This window comes from Abramis brama (assembly GCF_963993115.1).
Source record: "Abramis brama genome assembly, chromosome: 10".
NCBI classification, from domain to species: Eukaryota; Metazoa; Chordata; class Actinopteri; order Cypriniformes; family Leuciscidae; genus Abramis; species Abramis brama.
Window position 1 is genome coordinate 16,046,270 of NC_139972.1, and position 22,487 is coordinate 16,068,756.

Below are 22,487 nucleotides of genomic sequence, written 5' to 3' on the forward strand. Positions count from 1 at the left end.
CGCCGAAGCAGTGCTAGGGCCCACTGGCTTCTGCGCCTCCCCCTCCCGCCGCCGTTGAGCCACGGGCAGAGAGGCCGCGAACAACTACACCCTCAGACCTTGAAACTGATATGGAGCTTCTTCAGCAAAGCCGAGGTCGACCTCTTCGCCTCGGAGAAGAATGCGCACTGCCTGCTATTTTTCTGTCGGACGAGCGCTCTCCTTTCGGGGGATGTGCTGTCGAGCCACTGACCCAAGAAGCAAAAAAAATATATTCCCCCAGTCAAAATAATCCCGCTAGTGCTAAAGAAAATCAGGAAGGAGAGGTGACGAGAGCCCCTTCAAAAAAATGCCTTGACACTTTTAAATGGAAGGTGTTCGCAAACTGGTGCGCGGGCAGAGAGGAGGACCTGCTTGATTGTGACGTGACCATTATATCCTGGCTTTCTTACAGGAGCGGCTGGACACTAGCAGCTTGCACTCTACGCTGAAAGTTTATGTAGTCGCTATTGCTGCTTTTCAAAACACTTTAGAGAAGGGGTCACTAAACTCGGTCCGTTGTGTCAGGGTTCTGTCACTTGTCTAGTTATTATCTTGGTTTGGCGACAGAGCTTTGACACTCCCGGTGTGCTTGTGTTATAGTCCTGTTTGTTGTGAGCACATGGCTTGTCATGCGTTTCCTTGTGCCCTATGCTCTCCTGTCGATTGTCTAGCCCCTCCCATCTTGTTACCTGATTATTGATTAATGATAATCAATTACCCTCGTTACCCTCTTTTGTCTGCTTCCCTATTTAGTCTCCCTGTGTTTGCAGTCCTGTGCTGGTTCGTCGTCTATGTTCCCTCGTGTTTTCTGTTTCCTGCCATAGTTCTGTTGATCTTGATGCCTGCCTTGTTTTTCCCCACGGGGAGTTTTTGTTTGTATTTTTGTTTTATTTTTACCACTTAATAAATACCCATTGTTCCTGCACTTGAGTCCTCGCTCCTTTCATCAACCCAGACCGTGACACGTTGTCCTGCAGAGATTAGCTCCAACACACCTGCTTGAAAGTTTCTAGTATGCCTAATCAGACCTTGATTAGCTGGTTCAGGTGTGTTTAATTGGGGTTGGAGCTAAACTCTGAGGGACAGCGGCCCTCCAGGACCAAGTTTGGTGACCCCTGGTTTAGAGGGTCGCACAGTGGGTAAACACCCCCTAATAATGAGCTTTATTTGAGGCACGAGATGATTGAATCCTCCCTGCCATCGTCTAATGCCAGTATGGGACTTATCATTAGTGCTCAGTGCGCTGCCAAACCCCCCCTTTGAGCCAGCTGAGATGAGCGGCTTGAGAGTGCTCTCATTCAAGACGGCGCTACTGCTCGCTTTAACGTTGGAAGCGAGTCGGGGATTTGCAAGCTCTCGCCGGCAACAGTGCTTGTATGCAATTTGGACCAAACGATTGTATGGTGAGGCTTACGTCTAGGCTTGGTTATACACCTAAAGGGCTCTCAATGCCATTCAGAGCCCGGCTTATAAAGATGGAAGCATTTCATTCCCCTGACCCAACTTCTGTTCGAGGAGTCTCAGAGGTGCGCCCTTTGCCCTGTTGATGCATTGCATACTTGCGCCACCTAGCGGCTGGGCCCACCCACAGAGTGAGCATTCGAGCTCCATTGGCTATAGCAAGTGCAATAGCGTGACTCAATCAGGCTTCAGGAATTTCGAAGAAAGGAGGTAAGCTATTACGCAATGTCTCTTTTCTTCCTCTCAACCATGATTACGTTGAGTAACCCGAGAATACTTGCCCTCCGTCCATTGCACATAGATGCGCGGATTCAGAGAGAACTTGGTAAAACTAGATAATAAATTGTTTTAAATAATATAATTTTGTTAAATGCCCGACATAGCTTAAAAAAAAATGGGTCTTCTCGGGTCCATTCGGAAAAAAGCACATTTATTTTCAACTAGCCGAGACCCGACCCGTATCCGAGGCACTCGTCGAAGTTTTGGACCCGAACCCCTCGGGACGGACCTCATGTTTTCTGATCCAAGTGGACCCGTGAAGACCTCTAATGCTTGTAGACAGTAACCGAGCACCGCAAACAAACAGCAGCCACCTTTTGCAGTTCCTCCCAAACCAAAACAACAAGCTTATGCTGCGTTCACGCCATGTCGTATCTACAATAATTAAGAGATGGCAACCTGTGATGTTCTATTCGGAGCTGTTCGCGTCCTTGGAATTAAGCGTTTTTATGGCAACGCGATCAATGGCGAAATTAGCTGCAGCAGTCAGGTGGTACAAGTCAGAGCTCTTTAAGTTGTTTACATTCATTATTGTGTTATGTAAAGCACATTACACAAGCTAATTTAACGCCATCATAGTAACGCTTTGCAGACTCTGCTCTGGCTGTTCGCGTTCATGTTTTGAAGGAGCCGTGGCTTTGGAGACTCTGAAGGGAGGGTGGGATCTTATGCTTTCAATGCTAGTTTGTTATTGCTAGCCTCGCTGAAATTGCCTAGTATGCCTAACTTATCTTTTAGAAATCAAACAATGTGCTATTAATATTGTAGTTTAGCTTTATATACTGTAAATAAAAATTCAGCCCTTAAATATGTCATAGAAAATAAAAGTTTGGCTGAAATATATAGCCTGTTGTAGCCTGGCTGATGTATTTTTGTAGGCCAAAACCTGGAAACCACCTCCGGTCAGTGTCAAACGAGTCAGTGTTTTTTTTTTTTTTTATCGGTTTTTGGTTAAATGCCTGAAATAATGTGGACCGTTGAAAAAACAAAGTGTAATCAATGGGACTGCAGAGGTTGTCATTAAACATCATTAGACCGAACAAGAAATCTCACTGTAGTGTGCTTTTACAGCCTCAGTATTTATAATCGCTCTTGCAAACCATTCTAACTCAAATTTTAGGATCAAGCCCTCGGTTCACACATGCTCGTAGTAGTGGCTGCCAAGTGGTTCTTCACAGACATTTGAGTTCTGACCGTTTTCTCAGTTCAGTGTACTGGCGACTCTATAACTGATTCGAGAACCATTAACCGACAGCTCCTGGCACACCAGTATACCACTGTTGACTCGAGAACTACAGGCATCATATATTTCCAATACAGTGACTGTCAGGTACATCCAAACGTGAGTTTTGATTGAGTAACTTGTGGATCAGTGCTATCTTAAGCCTGAAAAACTGGTTCATCCAGCTCACTAAAAAGAACCAGTTCAAAACAACAACTTGTTCACTAATCGAACATCACTAAGCTGATCCAGACCTGGTGGATGAAAGCTTTTTAAAAGGTTGCCTTGCACAAAAGCAAAGTATTCTGTGACAAAAGAAAAGCAGGTACAAGTGAAACGCTGTCTTTCGGGACTAATCATCTGTTTTCACTGTAGACCTCATTACAGCTCACAGGTCATTACAACATGTCATTTGTTCAGTCTTTCTCCTGTTAACAGTCAGCAGTTAGTTAATGCCTCAGTCACACTGATTGCTTTCCAAACAAACATGCTTATTAGCAATTAAAAGGCTAAATAGGGTCTGTTTAAATAATTAATGACAGTTTTAATTACTTTCATCAAACCTAATGAGCCACTAAGGATTTAAAGCCATTCCACAGGTAAACAGCAAAATCACATGGGATGAGGTTACAATTTGATCGGAGTGTTAACCCAATACTTTGAGTTGTTGTTCTGAATGAACATGATGTGTTTATAAAATCACTATGAAAAAGTGTTTTCTTTTCATACTTCAGCAGTCAATATCGTATTTGTATCATTAGAGTCTAAAACTTTTAATGCATTTGCAAACATCAGCTGACTCCCTGTCTGGTTCACATGTGATCATGATTTATCATTCTATCTATTCAAGGTTGGTTTCCTCAAATTACATCAGCAATAAGATATTTACACTATTCAGAGAACATTAAAAAAAAAACTTTAATGTAGTTTTTCTATTGCTTTATATATTCATAAAATGCTGTCACTCAAAAGCAATAATTGCATTGATAGATGACTTTAGAAATCCCTAGACTGCACATATAGGTTATTAGTGTTAATCAGACTTTGATCCCTGTGAATGTAAATGTAATTTTTTTTTTTTTGTTCTAAATATTTTGCCTGAATGCAAACATTTCTAGAGGTCAAAGTAACCATATGAGCTGTTTGTTTTTTTTTCATTTTATATGAGGTTTGTCATTGTTTTAACAGTTACAAAAGTTTCTGAATATGGCTTACAACTGTGTGAATTTTGTTATTTTCCATTTGCAATGAACATTAAACAGCTAAATTAATTCACATTTTTTCTAAGAATAATTTAACAGGGTTATAGGTGTCACAAGAACAAGAAGAACAAGAACAAGACGAAGAAGAAGACGAAGACGAAGAAGAAGAAGAAGAAGAAGAAAGGAGTGGCTGGAAAACAGAACAAAGGAAGACATGTGACTAATGAAAACAAGACTCATACAGAAACACAACTGTGACAGTAGGTACATTTTATATAAATGTGACCCTGGATCACAAAACCAGTCATAAGCAGCACGGGTATTTGTGGCAATAGCCAACAATACATTGTATGGGTCAAAATTATCGTTTTTTCTTTTATGCCAAAAATCATTAGGATATTAAGTAAAGATCATGTTCCATGAAGATATTTTGTAAATTTCCTACCGTAAATATATAAAACATTTATTTTTGTGAGTGAATGCTGCACAATCGCGAACGTAAATGGACAACTTTAAAGGCGATTTTCTCAATGTTTCGATTTTTTTGCACCCTCAGATTACAGATTTTCAAATAGTTGTATCTCGGCCAAACATTGTCCTATCATAACAAACCATGCGTCAATGCAAAGCTTATTTATTCAGCTTTCGGATTATGTATAAATCTCAATTTCATAAAAAATTTCATTTTTTATTTTTCTAACATGTACGTATAATAGTTCTTACAACACAAAACAAAATTTTTGCCTATTAATACTTAATACAAATATTTATGGGACAACACAATGTTCCATATTTATAAGTGTCACTTGCACTTTCAGGTCCTTCATTTAATTTATTTATCTATCATCTTCCATATAGGTCACATTTGTGTTATTTGAATGATCTTGCTTTCTTTTGACAAATCGCTTCAGATGGGCAAGACTACGTTAATGTTGGTTTCTGCCACTAGAGGACTCAATCGCCCAATACAAACCCAACATTCCTGCACTAGCGCTCTAGTCAAACAAAAATGATCATATCATCCCCCTCACAATTCTCACACAGACAGCTTAGAACGGTGAAAAAAAAAAAACCTCTCAATCACATGGCATTTCTGTTACAAGTTTATTTTAGAACACTGACGTATACAGAGATGTGTCTGAACCCACATAGAGAAGGGGAAAGGAATCTACACCTCTATCTGCAGCATCAAAAACACCACACAGTGCTTCAAAACAGCATCTCTATGCTGAAATAAAGAGAAGAACAAAAACCCTACAAGGCTATAATACAAAATTTATGCACAAAACAAAGTAACAATAATTGGGCACCTTTTAAAAGTTACACAAAGAACTGGTGCTGAGGTAGACAATACAAAAAAGTAAAACATGACGAATGTAAAACCATTTCGACACCAAGAACACGGTCTTGTCACTGGAACAAGGCAAATGGAGCGAAATGGCCGTTTGGTCCCACGTGGATCCTCAGTCCGAGTATTAATTTGTGTAACAATGGCACAAATATGGGAGCACTGAGTGACATGGCTACTTCCTGTCTGAAAGCAAAGTAAAACACAGTGATACAGTGGCAGGGATGCCAAGTTTTCACTTACATGCTGACCTGTAGATTTATTGCTTGCGATGACTGAAAAAAGTAGCTGAAAGGGGTTACAAACCTAAACACAGTATCCATAAAGACGGAGAAAGTAGGGTGTTTATCCTGAAATCTATATGTCTGATGTTCTGTGGGTAAAGCGAAGGCATCCCTGATTGCCTAAGAGCACAGTTCATATCAAGGTGACTTTGCATAAAGACACAAATACAAAGGGCAGAAGATGTTTCAAATCATTTACAGGGTGTCTGTGACAGCACCTCTCGGTGCATGTATTTAACACTGAATAAATCGACCACATTGACTCATACTGCACACACGAGGACCAGTACAGACCTTATAGGTGACTCTAATCTTACAGTGATCGGTGAACACAATACAAACACACAGATACAGCTTTACTTTTCATGTCTTACATGTTGCTTGTGCTCCTTGACGCTGTCGTAGACCTACAGCTCTTGGCATTAGTTCACTCAATGTCATTTTATACTTAAAATGTGGAATCATCATCATCATCATCATTATCATCATATGAACTGACACCCAGCAGCAATGACTACAATATGTTTTTACAAACATCTACTACTTGTATGTTTAACATTGTAAAATAAGCACAAGAAAACAATTTTCCACTCAAATCAAGAACAAGCACAGATGCAAAAGATACTGTAAAAATATTCGCCTCACTAAAAACGAACAAAAGAACAAGGGTCGCACGATACCCCGTACAAAAATACAACATATTCCCTTATCAAAGTGCCGCGTTTGGCTCTTGTCGAGAGATTTATTTTCACAGAAAATCACCTATTCGTTTGTTTTCTCTAGCGAATATCCCCACGTAACTGCACGCATCAGTGCCGCGTCTTTGATGACTTAGGCTACCGCTTGAATAATTTTCACATAAAAAGATCATTTTTATTCACATTGTTTCAAGTTTGTCCCCTCAAGTATCTAATAACTAAATATTTTTTCAATGCTATTCTAAAATTATCTAGAATGTATGCGTCTACCCTTTTAGTCTGATTATGTTTCATCATAAGGAGTGTAAATGTAATGATAAATGAACCGGGAATTTTGTAGCGAATGGAAATATGAGAGTGGGTGTAAATGAAAATGCTAGTTACAAGCAAAACAAAAGTGTGCTTTTGCTTTAGTGCAAAACCGAGAAGGTAGTCCTGAAATAGATGGCCGAGAGACAAGATATGCACACTTGTACTACGCTTAACGCTAAAATACCACTGAATAATGCACAGACCCAGACGGAATCCGCATGTAAGGTGTGGTCACATTATCAATTTTTTCTTTTTTTTTGTGGGGGAAAAAAGCTTGTCCATTGTCAATACTGTGGCGATGAAGCACCACTCACACAAAAAACACTTTCAAACGCAGTGAATTTGCATGTCCAACTTTTTTCGTCCTCACACGAAAATCGGGATCACGTTGAATCCTATTTTACGAGATGGTGATTACGTATGAATTCGTACGATGCGATTTGTAAGGAAATATTTTTTTTTTTTTTTTTAAGTAAGCATGAAGCCCAAACCCCACCCCTAAACATAACCGTCACTGGGGTGGTAAGCAGATCGTACGAAACAATGCAAATGTTATTACGAATTAAACTAGTAAAATAGTTGCCATGGGATTGTGTTGGTATTTCTAACCCGACCTAATGAGAAAACGTAACTATTTTATGAGGTGGCGATTTTGTATAAATTCGTACAATGTCATTAATTCAGATTTTTTTTACGGTTGATTAAATATGAATTCGTACAATGTGATTTGTAAGGAAACGTACAATTTATAGAAAAAAGTAAGCACGAAGCCCAAACCCCACCCCTAAACATAACCGTCACTGGGGTGTAAGCAGATCGTACGAAAACGTACAAATGAGATTACGAATTAAATGTAAAATAGTTACGAATTGTCATGAGATTGTGTTGGTATTTCCAACCCGAACTAATGAGAAAACGTAACTATTTTATGAGGTTTTATGATTCTGTATAAATTACGATTTTTGTTTTACGATTAAATTACAAAAAACGTACGATTTTTAGAAAAACTTAAGCATGAAGGTCCACCCTGAAATCTAACCGTCAGTTGGCCGTAAACAGATCGTACAAATGAGATCTTACAAATTAATACGAATTAGCCATCAATTCACCAAAACGTAAAATAGTTACATATTGCCATGAGAGTGTATTGGGAAATTTCCTGAACACCACCTTTATTCCACAGATTTTTTGGAGAATACTCCAATAGTGTGGAATACATTTAAACAGTGTAAAACGCTTAAAATGTAAAGAGCTACAGTCTTATCTCCAACTAAATCATTTGCCAATTAATCAAAACATAAACACATAACCTAAGGGGCGGCAGAAATATATACTGTACTGATAGAATGTATGCCTTGAATACAATGTAAGTCACTTTGGATATAAGCGTCTGCTAAATGTATATGCAACACAGATGTAACACAATATATAGAGCGTTGTGAATGGCCATTCCAATTCTGCTTAAATGTCTCGGATCTCTTGGATTCCGTGTGGGTCTGATGATATGTTTTTCTGTTACCGATTAATTCTGTTGCATTGTGCGGTTTTTAGCAGCTCAGCAGGAAATGAGAAACAAAGACTAGTACAAAAAAAATCTAGCATGTGAGGTAACAAAATTAGGCAATTCAAGTAAAACGTTTGAACAGAGATGACAGAATTCAAAAAATAACTGCTAGCTAAGTATCTTAAGCAAAACATATATTGACATGTCCACAGAAACATATACTGCATTTCAGTATTTGATTCTAAAAAATAATCTCTTTTTAATTCATAAACTGATTTATGGGTACGATAATAACAATTAATTAGACTAAAATGCCTGCAATAGCAAAATGTTGCCGTGTGAACGTAAAAATGCAATCAACTCTCATACTGTTTTATTTGGTGCGAAAGAGACTGAAATGAAAGCAAATTACATAGAATAACCTCTCTGTAGTGCTGAAAACAACAAAAAAGGGCCTCTGAAACTCTGAAAGTGCACAGTGTAGTTATTTAAGGTTGAATAAATGTCCCTGAACATCCACTACGGTTGCTTGGCAGCATAATTTGGATGTACCTCTGAGAAAAGCTGTTTTGTTAAGCACTTTATTACGCTTTAAAGAAAATGACTAATGGGTCCAACCCTGTGCATTTCCTCACACTTGCTTATAATAAAAAATCACTAAAATTGAGGCCTAGAAAGCCTAATAATGACCTTAAGGGAGCAATTTACTAAAAAGGGTATAATTTCATCCGCTAATGTGTTTAGCTCCTCTGTTTGATCATGTATGCAAGTTTTAAGCTTTGGTCCATGTTTTTATTTGACTCAGAATAGCTCTGTTAAGACCACCAGAAATCTAAATTTGAGGCTTTGAGTTTGTCTGTTACCTTTGAGAGGTTGCTAGCGTAGCCCCAAACGTTGACATTTAAAGCCCAAAGTATACTTCGGCCGCCCGCGTTTTGTGATTTGAAAACAGTGCGTACGCGCCAAACGTGTCTTCCTGCGCTCGCGGCCAAAGGAGTATACTTTGAAAGGCTTGCGCGCACAACTGTGCGTGAGATGAAGCGGAACGCGGAAAATAAGTATATCTGGGCCTTAACAGACCATGACCATTTAAAATCATGCTTGAGATGTAACTAAAGCCTACTGGATGATCCCTATGATATGCCCCACCTCTAAACGTCAACACAAGTGATTTTTTAGGGTCTTGAAAATCTATGGCTTATGGGTTTCATCCATGGAGGAAAAGTGCAGGAATCCTTATTTGAATAAAACAAGTATGATCATGCAGTGAATTTTTCCAATCAACAGGGTGGAATGCAGACAAACGGATTCTCGTCATAGTGGTGGACTGTACTAACACTTTCTGATAATTCACATCCCTTTATCGCATATCACATTTCCATTTCATAAACATTTCTGAGTGCAGTTACATCCTAAAAATGTGCACAAATGCATATCACAAACAAAACGTCAAAAAAATTCCACATCACATTTCATCAGTTTGACCACGCGCCCTACTGTCTTTGGCCTGGACCAAAAGCAAACCTTCAGGTGAATTGTCCTTGGGCGCATCTTGCCATTTTCCGTTCCTTTTTGTGGCTCCGTCTCACACGTAGCAGAGGTACAGGTACGTCTTCTCTATCCTCCAGTCTGGGGGCACGTCCTCGGGCTTGTGGGCCTTCATGTGCTTCTGCATGGATGAGAGGCTGGGGCAGTACTCCTGGCAGATGGTGCACTGGTAGGGCGAAGCGCCGTTGTGGGTACGCAGGTGTTTGATCATGGCGGAGTAGTCCCGTGAGCGCTGGTGGCATAGCTTACACTCAAACGGCTTCTCACCTGTGGAGAACAAGTACAGAACGTTTCAAACCACCAATAATGTGTAAATGACAGAAACAGCTGTGTTGATTAAAGTCAACATGAAATGGGAATCACAATGCATTTCACTTCCATAATGTGATAGATGTCTGGATCTATGAATGTATTCCAGGGTAATTATCATTAAAATACAACAAGACCTTAAACTTACTTCATTTCAGCATTTCTCATTTGCGTTTAGTTTAAAGTCGACATGAAATGGAAGTTGCGATAGTCTTTTATTCCCTATTGTGACGTACACCCGAGTGAAACGGCTTCTCGAACAAGAAAAAATGTAGGGTGGGACTTGATTTTGTCAATGGGGAATTGATTGGATCATTGTGGTTTGCTATTGGTCGATCTCATGTGAGTGACAGCTGGTCCTACCCTTGCGCCAGCAAAAACACGTCATCAGAGAAGAGATGTCGCTGCAAGAGGCAGTTATTTTGATTGAAGATTACGAGGGCACTTGAATTTAAAAAAATAAGGATGTGCACTGATAAATCATTTATAATAAATATGGCAATATTCCATAAAAACTGGTCAATTTTGATTGAACTTGAAGTACTAAAATAACTAAAACTGAAATAAAATTAAAAATAAAAATATAGATATATTAAAAAACTAATAAAAATGACTAAAGCAACAATATTACTGAAACTTTAAAATTAAATTGCAGATAAAAAACTTTGAAATAGTTTATTTTGTGTGCTATTTCTTGTGTGCTAAGGTCAATAGGTCCCTTAAAATATCAGAGAATTCGACCTTTTTATTTAAAATAATTGATGATATTTCTAATGCATACTTTTTTATCCTGAAAAACATATTTAAAAACTTTTTTGGAAAATAATCACGTTCACTGGAAAAGAAAATGATGGCTGGGACTTCAGATGAAAGGTTATCAAGACAGCAACAGGCACCAGATTTCCCACACTAGCTCTGCTTCCTGGCTAGTAAGGTGGAGTTAAGATGCCATCTGGTGTCCAGGACGGGAACAACAGATCTGTGGGTGTGCTGCCTGTCACTGAGCAGAGCAAACAGAGTATTGATCCACCACTGACAGCAAGGGTAAATGTCAGTGATTCTCCGGCTGGTTGTGTGAAGGAGCAGTGGCCTTTCAGCTGAGAGTTTCTGCTCTTGTTATCTTCACCTGTCCAGTCTCGTGTCTGCAGCCCCGCTTGACACAAAGACAGCAATTATTTGACGGGCCTCCTGATATGTTAGCTTTAGCAGCTGCCTTATTGAGGGCCAGAGAGCAACAGCAATCAGCCTGTAATTCCAGCTCAGCTGAAAGATTTAATATGCCACCATAGTGAGACCATGACCGAACAAAACAGATACAAGGAATTTAATCTAGCGTGGACCCGAAAATGTCAAGATCTGAATTCTTCAGCGTAAAACTGGGGCCTTAAAATGTAATACAATTCATTTATCATTTTACAAAGCTGTTGTCTTGTTTTATTATATCATATTTGCCTGAAGGCACCACGCTGGGTCAAATATCTCCAACTGCAAAAAGCATGCTGGAAGAGCAGGTCAGTGTGTTCCCAGTGTGTGACTATTAACCTGTGAGCTTCTATGGCTTTTGAAATCACTTGTAAAGTGAAGCAGTCATCAGCTGGACCGCAGGGCTGGGAAGATGAGGTGAATTGCTCTAAAACCTTTGGAATGAAAGTGTCTGACCTGTGTGGACACGGTAGTGGGTCTCCAGCTGGTGCTTCAGGCTGAACCTCTTTCCGCAGCCGTTACATTCATAAGGCTTCTCTCCGGTGTGGATGCGCTTGTGACCCTTCAGCGTGCTCTCGTCACGGAAGCAGCTCCCGCAGAACTCGCACTCGAACGGGTGGTCACCTGTCGTGCAGAGAGACAATGATTAAGTCTTTCACATGTTTTAATTATGGGAAGTGGCTTTTTTTTTTAAATCATTAAAAAAAAAAAATCTAAATTGTTTTCATTTTTTTCACGCTTTCAACAGTGCTGCAGGGAATAAATAACACATAAAACACGAGATCAGTGTAGTGTTATGACTCTATTGACTAATGAGCCAGATCTTTTTAGTGAATCAAAGCCTTAGGCTGTGTCTAAAATCGCATACTCTCTTGAGTAAGGAACCCTATTACTTCAAGACCGTTAAAAATGTATGTTCTATATAGTATGTATGTGTGTAGTATGAATGTCATTCACAAATCCTCTCCCCGTGGCCTCATGGGATAGTAAAGTGTCCATCAAACACACACACAGAATCTCGACACGAAGAGGTTGGCTCCGCGAAGTGCATTAAAATCGTTTAATGCACAGTTAGCCGTGGATTATCGCGCTTATACCAGGGTAATTTGCCAGCATTGACAACTTAAAGCTGTTATTGATATTTGCAGTGCAATAATTGACCTGAAGGGTAAAATTGACGGTTATTTTCGTCAGTTACAGCTTATAGATCTAGCATTCTGTATGCATTGAATCAGACACAGACATAAAGTAGTGCGGTAAGTACATTTATTTGAATGGATGAATTATAGCATTTATTTGAATTATAGAGAGAGAGAGAGAGAGAGAGAGAGAGAGAGAGAGATAGAGAGAGAGATGAGAGATTTGTACCTGTGTTTTCATAGTCTCTCTCTCTATTAACATTGAAGCTGTGAGCTTAATTATTTCAAAATAGCGATGTAACCCCTTCGTTGCTGAGAAATATAATGTAGCGATTCAGTAGCGAAGCTATTTTAATAGTAAAAGTTACGGGGCAGCGTTGATAAGTTTCTGTGCTCATGAATGTTGACGTATGTGACGTATGTGTATGTGCGCTTCAATAAAAACAGCGCATTAATATAGAACGGTGATTAAACTGACATGGAACTATCTGTGCATTAAACGGTTATATTACACCTTCCAGCCAATCAGAATCGAGTATTCAGACAGACCATGCAATAAACGTAAATAATACCCACATGAATTGGAACTTATCAAATCAAATTAGTGTTATTTTAACATTATTTACATGCTATTATAGCATTTATTAATATTTTGAATTAGCTTTTATTTTTTATTTTAATTTCAGTTTTTGTTTTAATAATTTTAGTACTTCAAATTCAACTTATTTTATTTCAGTTATTTATTTCATTTAAGTTTTTTAAGTTTAAGGTTTTTATATGAAAACTATTTTTTATAATGAATATTACCAACACTGAATTTAATAGAAATAAATTAAACTGAATCAAATCAAGAGCTTCATATGAACTAGAATTTAATCAAATATCAATACTGGGCCCTATTTGTACATGGTTTCTACGCCGGTTGAAGATGGTCATCAGTTCTTCCAAAGTGGTTTAGTCGACAGACAGAGGACTAAGGTTGACCCGTTAGAGCTGGTTAACAATGCTTCAAAACATAGCTTGAACTAGTTGACCACCTTAGGCTAGTATGACCTGGATTTTTCAGTCAATCTATATTAAACAACAAGACATTTCCTTAGTGATCACAAAGAACTGTTATTTTTATTAAAAAAATGTTCACATGTATTGATGCAGCTTGCAAAGTTATTAATATCGAATAAGGTGTTGAAAGGGAATTATCCGGCACATTTCTCCCCGCTGGCTTTTCTAATGTCAGTGATCAGTACGAGTGTGATATGTGGTGATTTAGAACGTCGGCCGATTACTAATTGCTTTCCCGCTCTGACTAACAGCCCCTCATATCATTTCCTCAGACAGCAGCAGCATATAACGCTCGTAATATTTAATACATTTCAGCCCGGGCGGCGTGGCTTTAAAGTCATCGGCGGCGACCTATGCTCTTCATTATCTCCCTGTCCAAGTGTTAGCCGTGCGCAGGAATAAATTGCATCTCTTGTTATGTTCCGTCATGCTCTGACTTAAACCCTCCTCTTAAGAGACAATGCAGAAATTCCCAGAGCACGTTCTCTAAGCCAATCACGGCCCGCCATTCACATTTAAATACACTTCTGGCTGAGATGAATGGGTTTCTATCTGGGTTGAGAGAAAAAAAAACAGGCTGGGACAGATGAGATCCCTAGTGAACAGATATGAGATGATAGATAGAGTGGCAGTCTTTATGCATCTGTATCAACTTATCCGATGCACCTTCTGAAAGCCCTTCAGCCTGTCTGTCATTAAAGTTAATTGCCCAGAGGCGGGCAGCAGGCAGGCCAGACTCACAACACCACAGGCATGCTAATGCGCTAACCCCATCTACTGTGTGCGCATTCTGAACAAGTCACTGGCATCAACTACCCGTTGGAGGAAATATCCACAGGTATCAGCTTCAGTGTGTTTCCATGTCTATTGTTGTGCTGACAATGTCATACAAGTTAAATGCGGCGTCAATACACATTAAAGTGTTTTATTGATGCCGGCACGTTTTAGGTTATTCACTACTGGTGCATAATAAATAAAAAGGAGTGAATTTTACATTCTTAAATATTGAATAAGCTTTGCCCTGCCTGACAAAATGGCTTGAAAGTCATGGCCGGCCGACCTGAAGAGACTGTCTGTGCCACGAGCAATGTGAGCTTTGTGCTCCGTACCATCAAACACAGCTGTGAACATAGACAGCCGCCACTGTCTGCAAATGGTCTGGCAGTGAAATGGAGAGCGAACAGGAATGGCATATTAATGAGAACAGGCTGCATGTTCAGAATAAAGAGAGGAGCAACTGGAGATGCACGGAGCCCATTGTTTGATTTGCCCCTCGCATTGTAAATACAATGCGGATCATATGAAATATACAGGTGGATGTTGTCAGGTGTCCACCTACCCATTATGTTGTGGTAATTTTGTATTTGTTGGTTATGATTTTGTTATTGCATCCTACAAATATGCTACTATACTATATTACTATAAGACAGGATTTATGAAAAAACCAGATGATTTATTCTGGTTAGTGTTGGTGGACCAATATCTTTTGTTGTTCATCAGCAAAAATGCTGGTAAACCAGCATGCTTTTTTTTATGACAATGGTTGACTAAGGCAGGCTTGCTGATTTAACTAGTTAGGAGGCCTGGTAGTGACACTACCATAGCATCCAAAACACAACATACTGTATACTGGTGACCATGTAGCCTAGTGGGCAAAGATGTGAATTCAGACCTCCTATAGACCCCCAAAGGAAAGGCTAATTTCTTGGTTGTTTCTTGTAGATACATTAGCATCTAGATACATTAGCATGATTGATTTAATAAAGACGAAATTGAGTCTTAAAAAATGTCCAAGTCAGCAATTAAAAGTCAGAGATTTCAACAGAAATTATCCATAATCCTCCATTTATCCATAATTAAACTAAAAAAAAACAGAAAGAAATGAGAAAACTGATTTGATTTTGAAGAAGAAAGAGTTTAGTGATGTCCTGAGACTACATTTGTTTAATCAAGTGCACCTGAGACCTAGATAAGTCCGCTTATTATAACCTTGATATGTGGTATAAAACACAAGAAAATCAGAATTAATTACGCTTAGCACAGTTTATGCACAGTTCTGTATGTTGTTTAAAAAATTCCAGTAAAGAAAAACAGATTTTGCTTGGTGAAATATCTATAGTAGTTGACATTTACTCAGACTCCGTTAGGAGTGTCGAAATGTCCTTTCAGATGTTGTTCTGGAAAAACCATGTACCCGGCGGTCTGTGGCGAGATGGAGCGCATACTTAATGCCTCTTTAAAAAAACAACCTCGCTTCATTTCTGGCCTGTCTTATCAAAAATGTACATGTTGAGTCTAGACATCAACTGTCTCTGACAATCTTACTGGTATTTCAGGTCAGACAGAGAGAGCGAAAGCAAGAGAAAGATGCACTCTTGCAAGCAAATGGAGTAGGTCCATTTTGTGCTCTTTCTGTTCACTGTTAAACCTTACAGATCTGCTCGTTGTTTTGAAGGAAAGAACAGAGATAACTGTATAAATCTGTTTATAGACTGTTCTAACTAAATTTAATGGATGTTGATTTATATTTACTGAGTTTCTAACTAATGTTTGGAGGAGCATATTTATATTCATATATTGCAATCCTACCTGTTGCAATGACAAGAGTTTCTCAACGCTTCTCCCTACCTCATTATAATTCAATTACAATTTTTGTTGTCAATCTTGGGTCATTTGATAATGTAGAATGGTAAAAAAAAAAAATGGAGGGGTTTGACTTAAGCATCGAGTTACCCTGAAGGAAACTGTCGAGAGAAAAGGGGATGTGAGGTAGAGTGAGAGACAAAAGGCTGTCAGAAAACAGTCTAAGCCTCAGATGGGCCGCCCACAGACTGTAGGGAGATAAAGTTTTGTTTACAATTTCCATTGTTGGAAGAAGTCACTGGATGATAAAGTTCGATATGTTCTTGGCATTGAATCTTTATTCAAAAGATAGGTTTGGGGCAATTCCACGCAAAACTGTCACATCCATAACGCCAACTAAATACAATGGCATTGTGTTGGCGTTATGGATGTGACAGTTTTGCGTGGAATTGCCCTTTGACATACTAGCCATAATTAGAGTAAGTTTTCACTCAGTTTGACTTTTTTTTGTTGTTGCAGAAATTAGGCTGCTCCCTGCCTAGGTGGGTGGTAGGTTCTTGGGCATAAATGTGATAACATGTACCTGACTCTTTCGATACTCACCGGGCTTGTCTGAGGACAAGTAAGAGGTTTATATAACCTTAGCAAGACTATATGAACATGCTCCTTCTGAACTCTTTTTAAAACTTTGCCACATCTCAGCTAGTGGCCCGCTTGCCCTTTTCTGCACAGAGGTGTGAAGTTATTAATGTGCTTTTAGATGACTCAGATATCGGCGGTGTGAGTGATGTTCAGGTAAAGCTCACCTGTGTGCGAGCGGAGATGGCGTTTGAGAGCCGTGTGGCTCGGGAAAGTGCGTTCACACTCGCTGCAGATGTAGCTGCGCATGCCGGCGTGAATCTCCATGTGCTGCTGCAAAGCCTTCTGGGTCTGGAAACGCTTCCCACACAGAAGACAAAACACTGCCATATCTGAGCCTTAAGAAAAAAGACAAAACGAGAGGGGGATTAGGAGTAATGCAGAGAATGCAGAATTTGGACTTCATCCATTTTGTAGCTAAGTACAATGTGGCAAAATGAATGAATAAGTCTATATGTTTAGTAATGGATGGGGTAAAAGAGACTTAGACGTATTGCCTTAGTTTCTCTTCTCTCCACAACAGAAACAGTGCTTTCAGTATCTATGGCCAATCAATAATGTATCTTTCAAGTAAAGCTGTCCCTAATTTAAAATCTTTGTGAATGCCCAGTGGTGGGTTCGTGAACAGCAGGCTGGGATTGACTTCTCACTCAATCAATCAGCATTTACAAAAGAGCTCAGAGTAAAACAAAAAACAAAAAAAAGCATTAGTGCTTCAGACACATAAAACCGAACCTCTACACTTCACTGACAGCTCGTCTGTAATGCGAGTTTTGTGTAAATGTACTCAGACAAGTTGCCCGATGTCTGCTATTTCCATTCTTTAAAAGTTTAAGGGCCGACATTGATTACGAAGCGCCATTTAGGGGCCGGGAGTGGATATTCACCCGTGAAAACTTTTTTGTCTAAGGTCAAAGATCTAAAAGTAAAAAGTTTTCAAACAAAGAAGAAATATGAAAAAAATGTAAAATGTTTAAGAACCATTTAGGTAATCAAATCAAATCAAATCAAATCAAATCAAATCAAATGTAATGTCATTGATCAGGAATAAAATAAAATAAATGGTATTATTACAAATATTTATTAATATTTAATATTATTAGAAATTCATGAACATTTTTCAGGTCAGTTGTCCTTTCAGACTGTTATGCTGAAAACAAAAGTTCTTTTGGAAGCCACTGTAGCTCCAAGGCTCACAAAAAAAGCAGAAGAAAAACATTCAAGGCAAATCTCACTGTGAATGCTGCAGAAACACAAATGATGACACATTCTTGAGCTTCATTATATCAGACACATAACAGATATTTGTGTTGTCAGCCCTTTTCAGAAAAAGAAGGGGAAAAAAACCGAGGCAATCCAGCACAGGCATAAATATACGAGGTGACTGTGGTAAAGAAAAAGAAAGCACGAGGGGAAGAGAGAGAGGGAGCTTAGCTTCACTACTGTTTAATGTCTTTAGGAATAATTTACCTCTACAACTCCAACTATTTATACCATCACTCAGTTCCACTGAGAGCATCCCCTGCTTCTATTTTTCCTCATTCTTCTCTCCTTCTGTCTCCCTCGTTCGTCTGTGTCTAGCTCCCAGCAGAGCTTTAATGGTTCTGAAGTGTCTGACAGAGTAGCTTAAGCCGAGTGAATAGGGCTGTTAATGGAGCCAGCTCCTCTCTCAGAGTGAGTGTCAGAGACTCGGCTCTCCTCAGCAGCTGCTGTTAGTGGCGCTCCAGAGCTGCCCATTACCCACAGTACACCTCACTGAGGCATACAACAGCAGAAAGAGGTGTGTCACCAGCTACTCCTGCAAAAAATGTGTTTCCTAACACAAAGGGCAAAATATAGAATTTAAGAATTTCAATCCAGTTGGAATATGAATTGCAATGCTCACAAGCTACAAGGTACTGAATTGGAATCTTCATTGGAATTATTTAGAATTGCAATTAAAACAATCATACAGTCACAACAGAGGAATTTATAGTTAACACAAGTTTTGTGTCAAATATTGAATTTTCTGTTCATCAAAGAATCTTGAAAGAAAATCTATCACGGTTTCCACAATAAAATTTAGCAGCACAACTGTGTTCAACACTGATAATTTATAAGAAATATTTTTGAGCTGCAAATCAGCATATTAGAATGATTTCTGAAGGATCTTGTGACAATGAAGACTGGAGTAATTATGCTGAAAATGTAACTTTGCCATCACAGGAATAAATTACAGTTAAACATATATTCAAATATTAAACAGCTATTTTGAATTGTAATCATATTTTACAATATTACTGTTTGTTTCTGTATTTTGATCAAATAAATGCATGCAGCTTTTGTGAGACGCCTCTTTAAATAATAATAATAATAATAATAATAAAGTATTCCAGAATTCAATCTGGGTAATAATTCATGAAACTATTTTTATATCTCTGTCTTAGTATTTTTAAATCAAAAACATAAGCTTAGTAAAACATACAATTAAGACAAATATATTGAATGCTATCACATGACACACGGGCTATCATCAGAGATGAAGAAGGGATGGAATAGAGAGGAAAAGTTGAATTTGGGTGGTTTGGCTCATTGTATGGTGTGCATAAGTGGGGTCAAAGATCAGGAGCGCAAGGGGCAGATGTGGGAATAATTAATAAATATGAATAAGAAAACAAAAATATCACTGAACACAGTAAAATGATCTCCAGAAGGGATTGAGTTAAGATGCTTCTTAAATAAATAAAATGTTTGTTTGGATGTAAATCATATCACAAACAGTGAAAACATGTTTAATTTTGTTTGCCATGATGATAGGGTGTTCTGGATGGTTGTCAGGGTGTTGCTAGGGGGTTATTCTTTGGCCAGTCACCAAGCTTCTATGATATTTTGGTCCATAGACATGGTTCAGATCACTCTTTCACGTAATTCTATATTGGAAATGTTGCCAGTTTGCCGAAAAATGAATTCAAATGCTCCAGGATGAGTTAGTTTAATACTTAGGGGTTAACCTTAAACATGAACAATTGTAATGGTGATGCAAGCAAACACCAATAATGAAAGAAAAACTCGAGCAAACCATCTATTAATCATTTGGTTTAGACATGGAGCTTTTTTCTGTGGTGTCTAGGATATTCCTTTAGCCCTGCTTATATAGAATTAATGAAGATACACTCTCTTGAAGATAACACATTAATCATAAAGCACGCTTTAAAAATTCATACATAGTACCGGGTCATATTACACATGCAGAGCCAGAGCCATCTTCACATCACACCTGCACTTTAATGTCAAAACTTGTTTTAACAGATTAAACGGCGTTATCCAGCGTAGAACATCTTCGCCTCTTAAAACGAAAATACACAAGAAGCCGAGACCGCCTGTTCTGGCCCATATCATTTACAATGGAGAGAGAGGCTGCTTGCATCTCGCCGATTCGTACAAATCCCCTTTAATCAGATATGAGAGGAACAGAGACGAGGAGCGCGGGGGGAGGACGAGCATTAGTAAACACGAGGCTGTTCGGTGCCTTCATTGGCATTCGAGTGGGGTTAGAGTGCTGCATTTAAAATGCTGCCTGATGAGGACTACAAAATCAAACCATTTGTTACCACTATTGAGGAGCCTGCAGGCAACAGGCAATTAAATTGGAATTAGCGCAGGGAGATCAGATACAGATGATTCACACACAGAGAGGGGGGAGCTGTCAAAGCCGGAGTTTCATTTCGTTTGGAGGGGACAAATACTTCAAGAGTAAATACATTTATCCCTCTGGCTTGCAAGCTCACCAGCCGCAGCGAATATAACTCTGCCATGATTCTGAAGGCGATTTACTAACATGGATTGCAAATACAAGAAACAAACATGCGTCTCAAGAACAGGATAAACACATCATCCTTGGAATGACTCTCTTGGCTCCAAATAAACGCTGCAGTGTAGCATTTTTACGCCAAATGCAAAAATAATGTCCCCTCTCTGGCACAGTTCGGCCTAAGCCAGTCTAGTATTCCTGGTATTGGCATTCCCATCATTTCGATGGCAGTTGCTATACAGATCCAGAAGTACAGTATGTGACCAGATTTCTGACGTCTTTACTTCATGGACACTCATTGACAGATGACTCTATATTAGAACCCCTTACAACAGATGGGGGAAAACAAGTATATATGTATGTATATATACTTGTTATTTTATTTTTTAAAGATAATTATGTATCCGAAAACCGAAATGCAGAACTGTTATTAAATCCTAACCCTTCTGCCTGAATGACAAAGTGATAACTAAATCATTATATTTCATTTTAAACAGCATGTCTTCCATAACATATTAAAATGATATTATAATAATGTAATACTAATAAATATTGATATTTATTCAAGCATTCAAAAGTTTGGATGGTAATATATATACAGTATATATATATATATATATAAATAAATAAAATAAATGCTTTAAATAAATTAAAAAAACAGTAAAAACAGTAATATTGTGAAATTTAATTACAATATAAATAGTTATTTTAATAATGTAATTTATTCCTGTGATCTTTCAGAAATCATTCTAATATGCTGATTTAATGCTTAAGAAACATTTCTTATTATTATCAATGTTGAAAACAGTTATGCTGCTTAATATTTTTGTTGAGTTCGTGATGCATTTTTTTTTCAGGATTATTTGATGAATTACAGAAAAATTCAAAAGATTTTAATTTAATTTTTTGCAACATTATAAATGTCTTCTTTACTGTCTCTTTTAATTAATTAAATGCATTCTTGCTAAACAAAATAATTAATTTCTAATTTTTTACTGGCCTCAAACATTTGAATGGTAGCATATGTAATATCTAATAATTCAGCTTACAAAGCTACGTGTCAAGCCGTAACTCTTGTAATTTCTGGGCTGTCATGTAAAAAGTAATTGATGCATTTTAAAATAAATCAGATTTAAAATATATAGAAATGATGGCAGAAAACTAGAAATCTCCAACACCAATCAGTTTCTAATGTACCTTGCTGTGTGCATCCCGTATTCACGTGACCATTCGTCTGTCATTACCATCGCCCCCCCCCCCCCCCCCCCCCCCCCCCCACACACACTTTCTCAAGGATTTCATTTACGAACGACAAACCGCTGACCGCTCGTACTTGTTAATAATCGTTAGGACAGGGAAAAAAGCCCTGTGTGACTCTACAAACAGTTGTGCCTAAAGCCCCTCACTGGAATGCATTGTACATACTGGTATAATTTATTCGGCAGGCCATCTGGACAGTGAGGGGACAATCAGGCTTAGAGTATGAATGACCCGCTCTATTGTTTCCACGTCCACAGGTCCACCTCTTACTCGACTAATCTGTGTGACTCTGGCTTTTAAAGCACACTGCTGCTGAGGTGGCTTTTCCACAGCACAAAAGACTCTCAGCGGTCCCTCATTAAGACACGACCGCCGGATTGTGTCTTACCTTTTTCTGCTGTCAGAGGTGCCCGGTTAATCATTAAAGAGTTGAATCGCACACAATTACTGGACAATTAATAAATAGCTGGAGGAAAACGATCTGAATATTGACGAGAGAGAATTGCATGGAACATGCATGGAAATACCAGCAGGACCACATTACAGTTCACTCTGCCTGAATGGGAATATGCTTTTATCATCAATAAAGTTGAATGAATGAATGAAAGTTGAAAAATCTTGAA

General features: G+C 38.6%; 1 protein-coding gene across 2 annotated transcripts in view; it reads right to left on the reverse strand.

Annotated features, from left to right (window-relative positions):
• Positions 1-5,270: 5,270 nt before the first annotated feature.
• The window catches only part of zbtb16b (zinc finger and BTB domain containing 16b), a 49,920-nt gene continuing 32,703 nt past the window's right edge, over positions 5,271-22,487 (reverse strand). For both annotated transcript variants that reach the window (XM_084127407.1, XM_084127408.1), the window contains 3 exons: positions 16,982-17,152; positions 11,848-12,015; positions 5,271-10,146 (listed from right to left, as the gene is read on the reverse strand). In XM_084127407.1, coding sequence (XP_083983533.1) covers positions 9,917-10,146; positions 11,848-12,015; positions 16,982-17,152 — 569 coding nt within the window. In that variant the 3' untranslated portion in view covers positions 5,271-9,916. The remainder of the gene's footprint in view (positions 10,147-11,847; positions 12,016-16,981; positions 17,153-22,487) is intronic.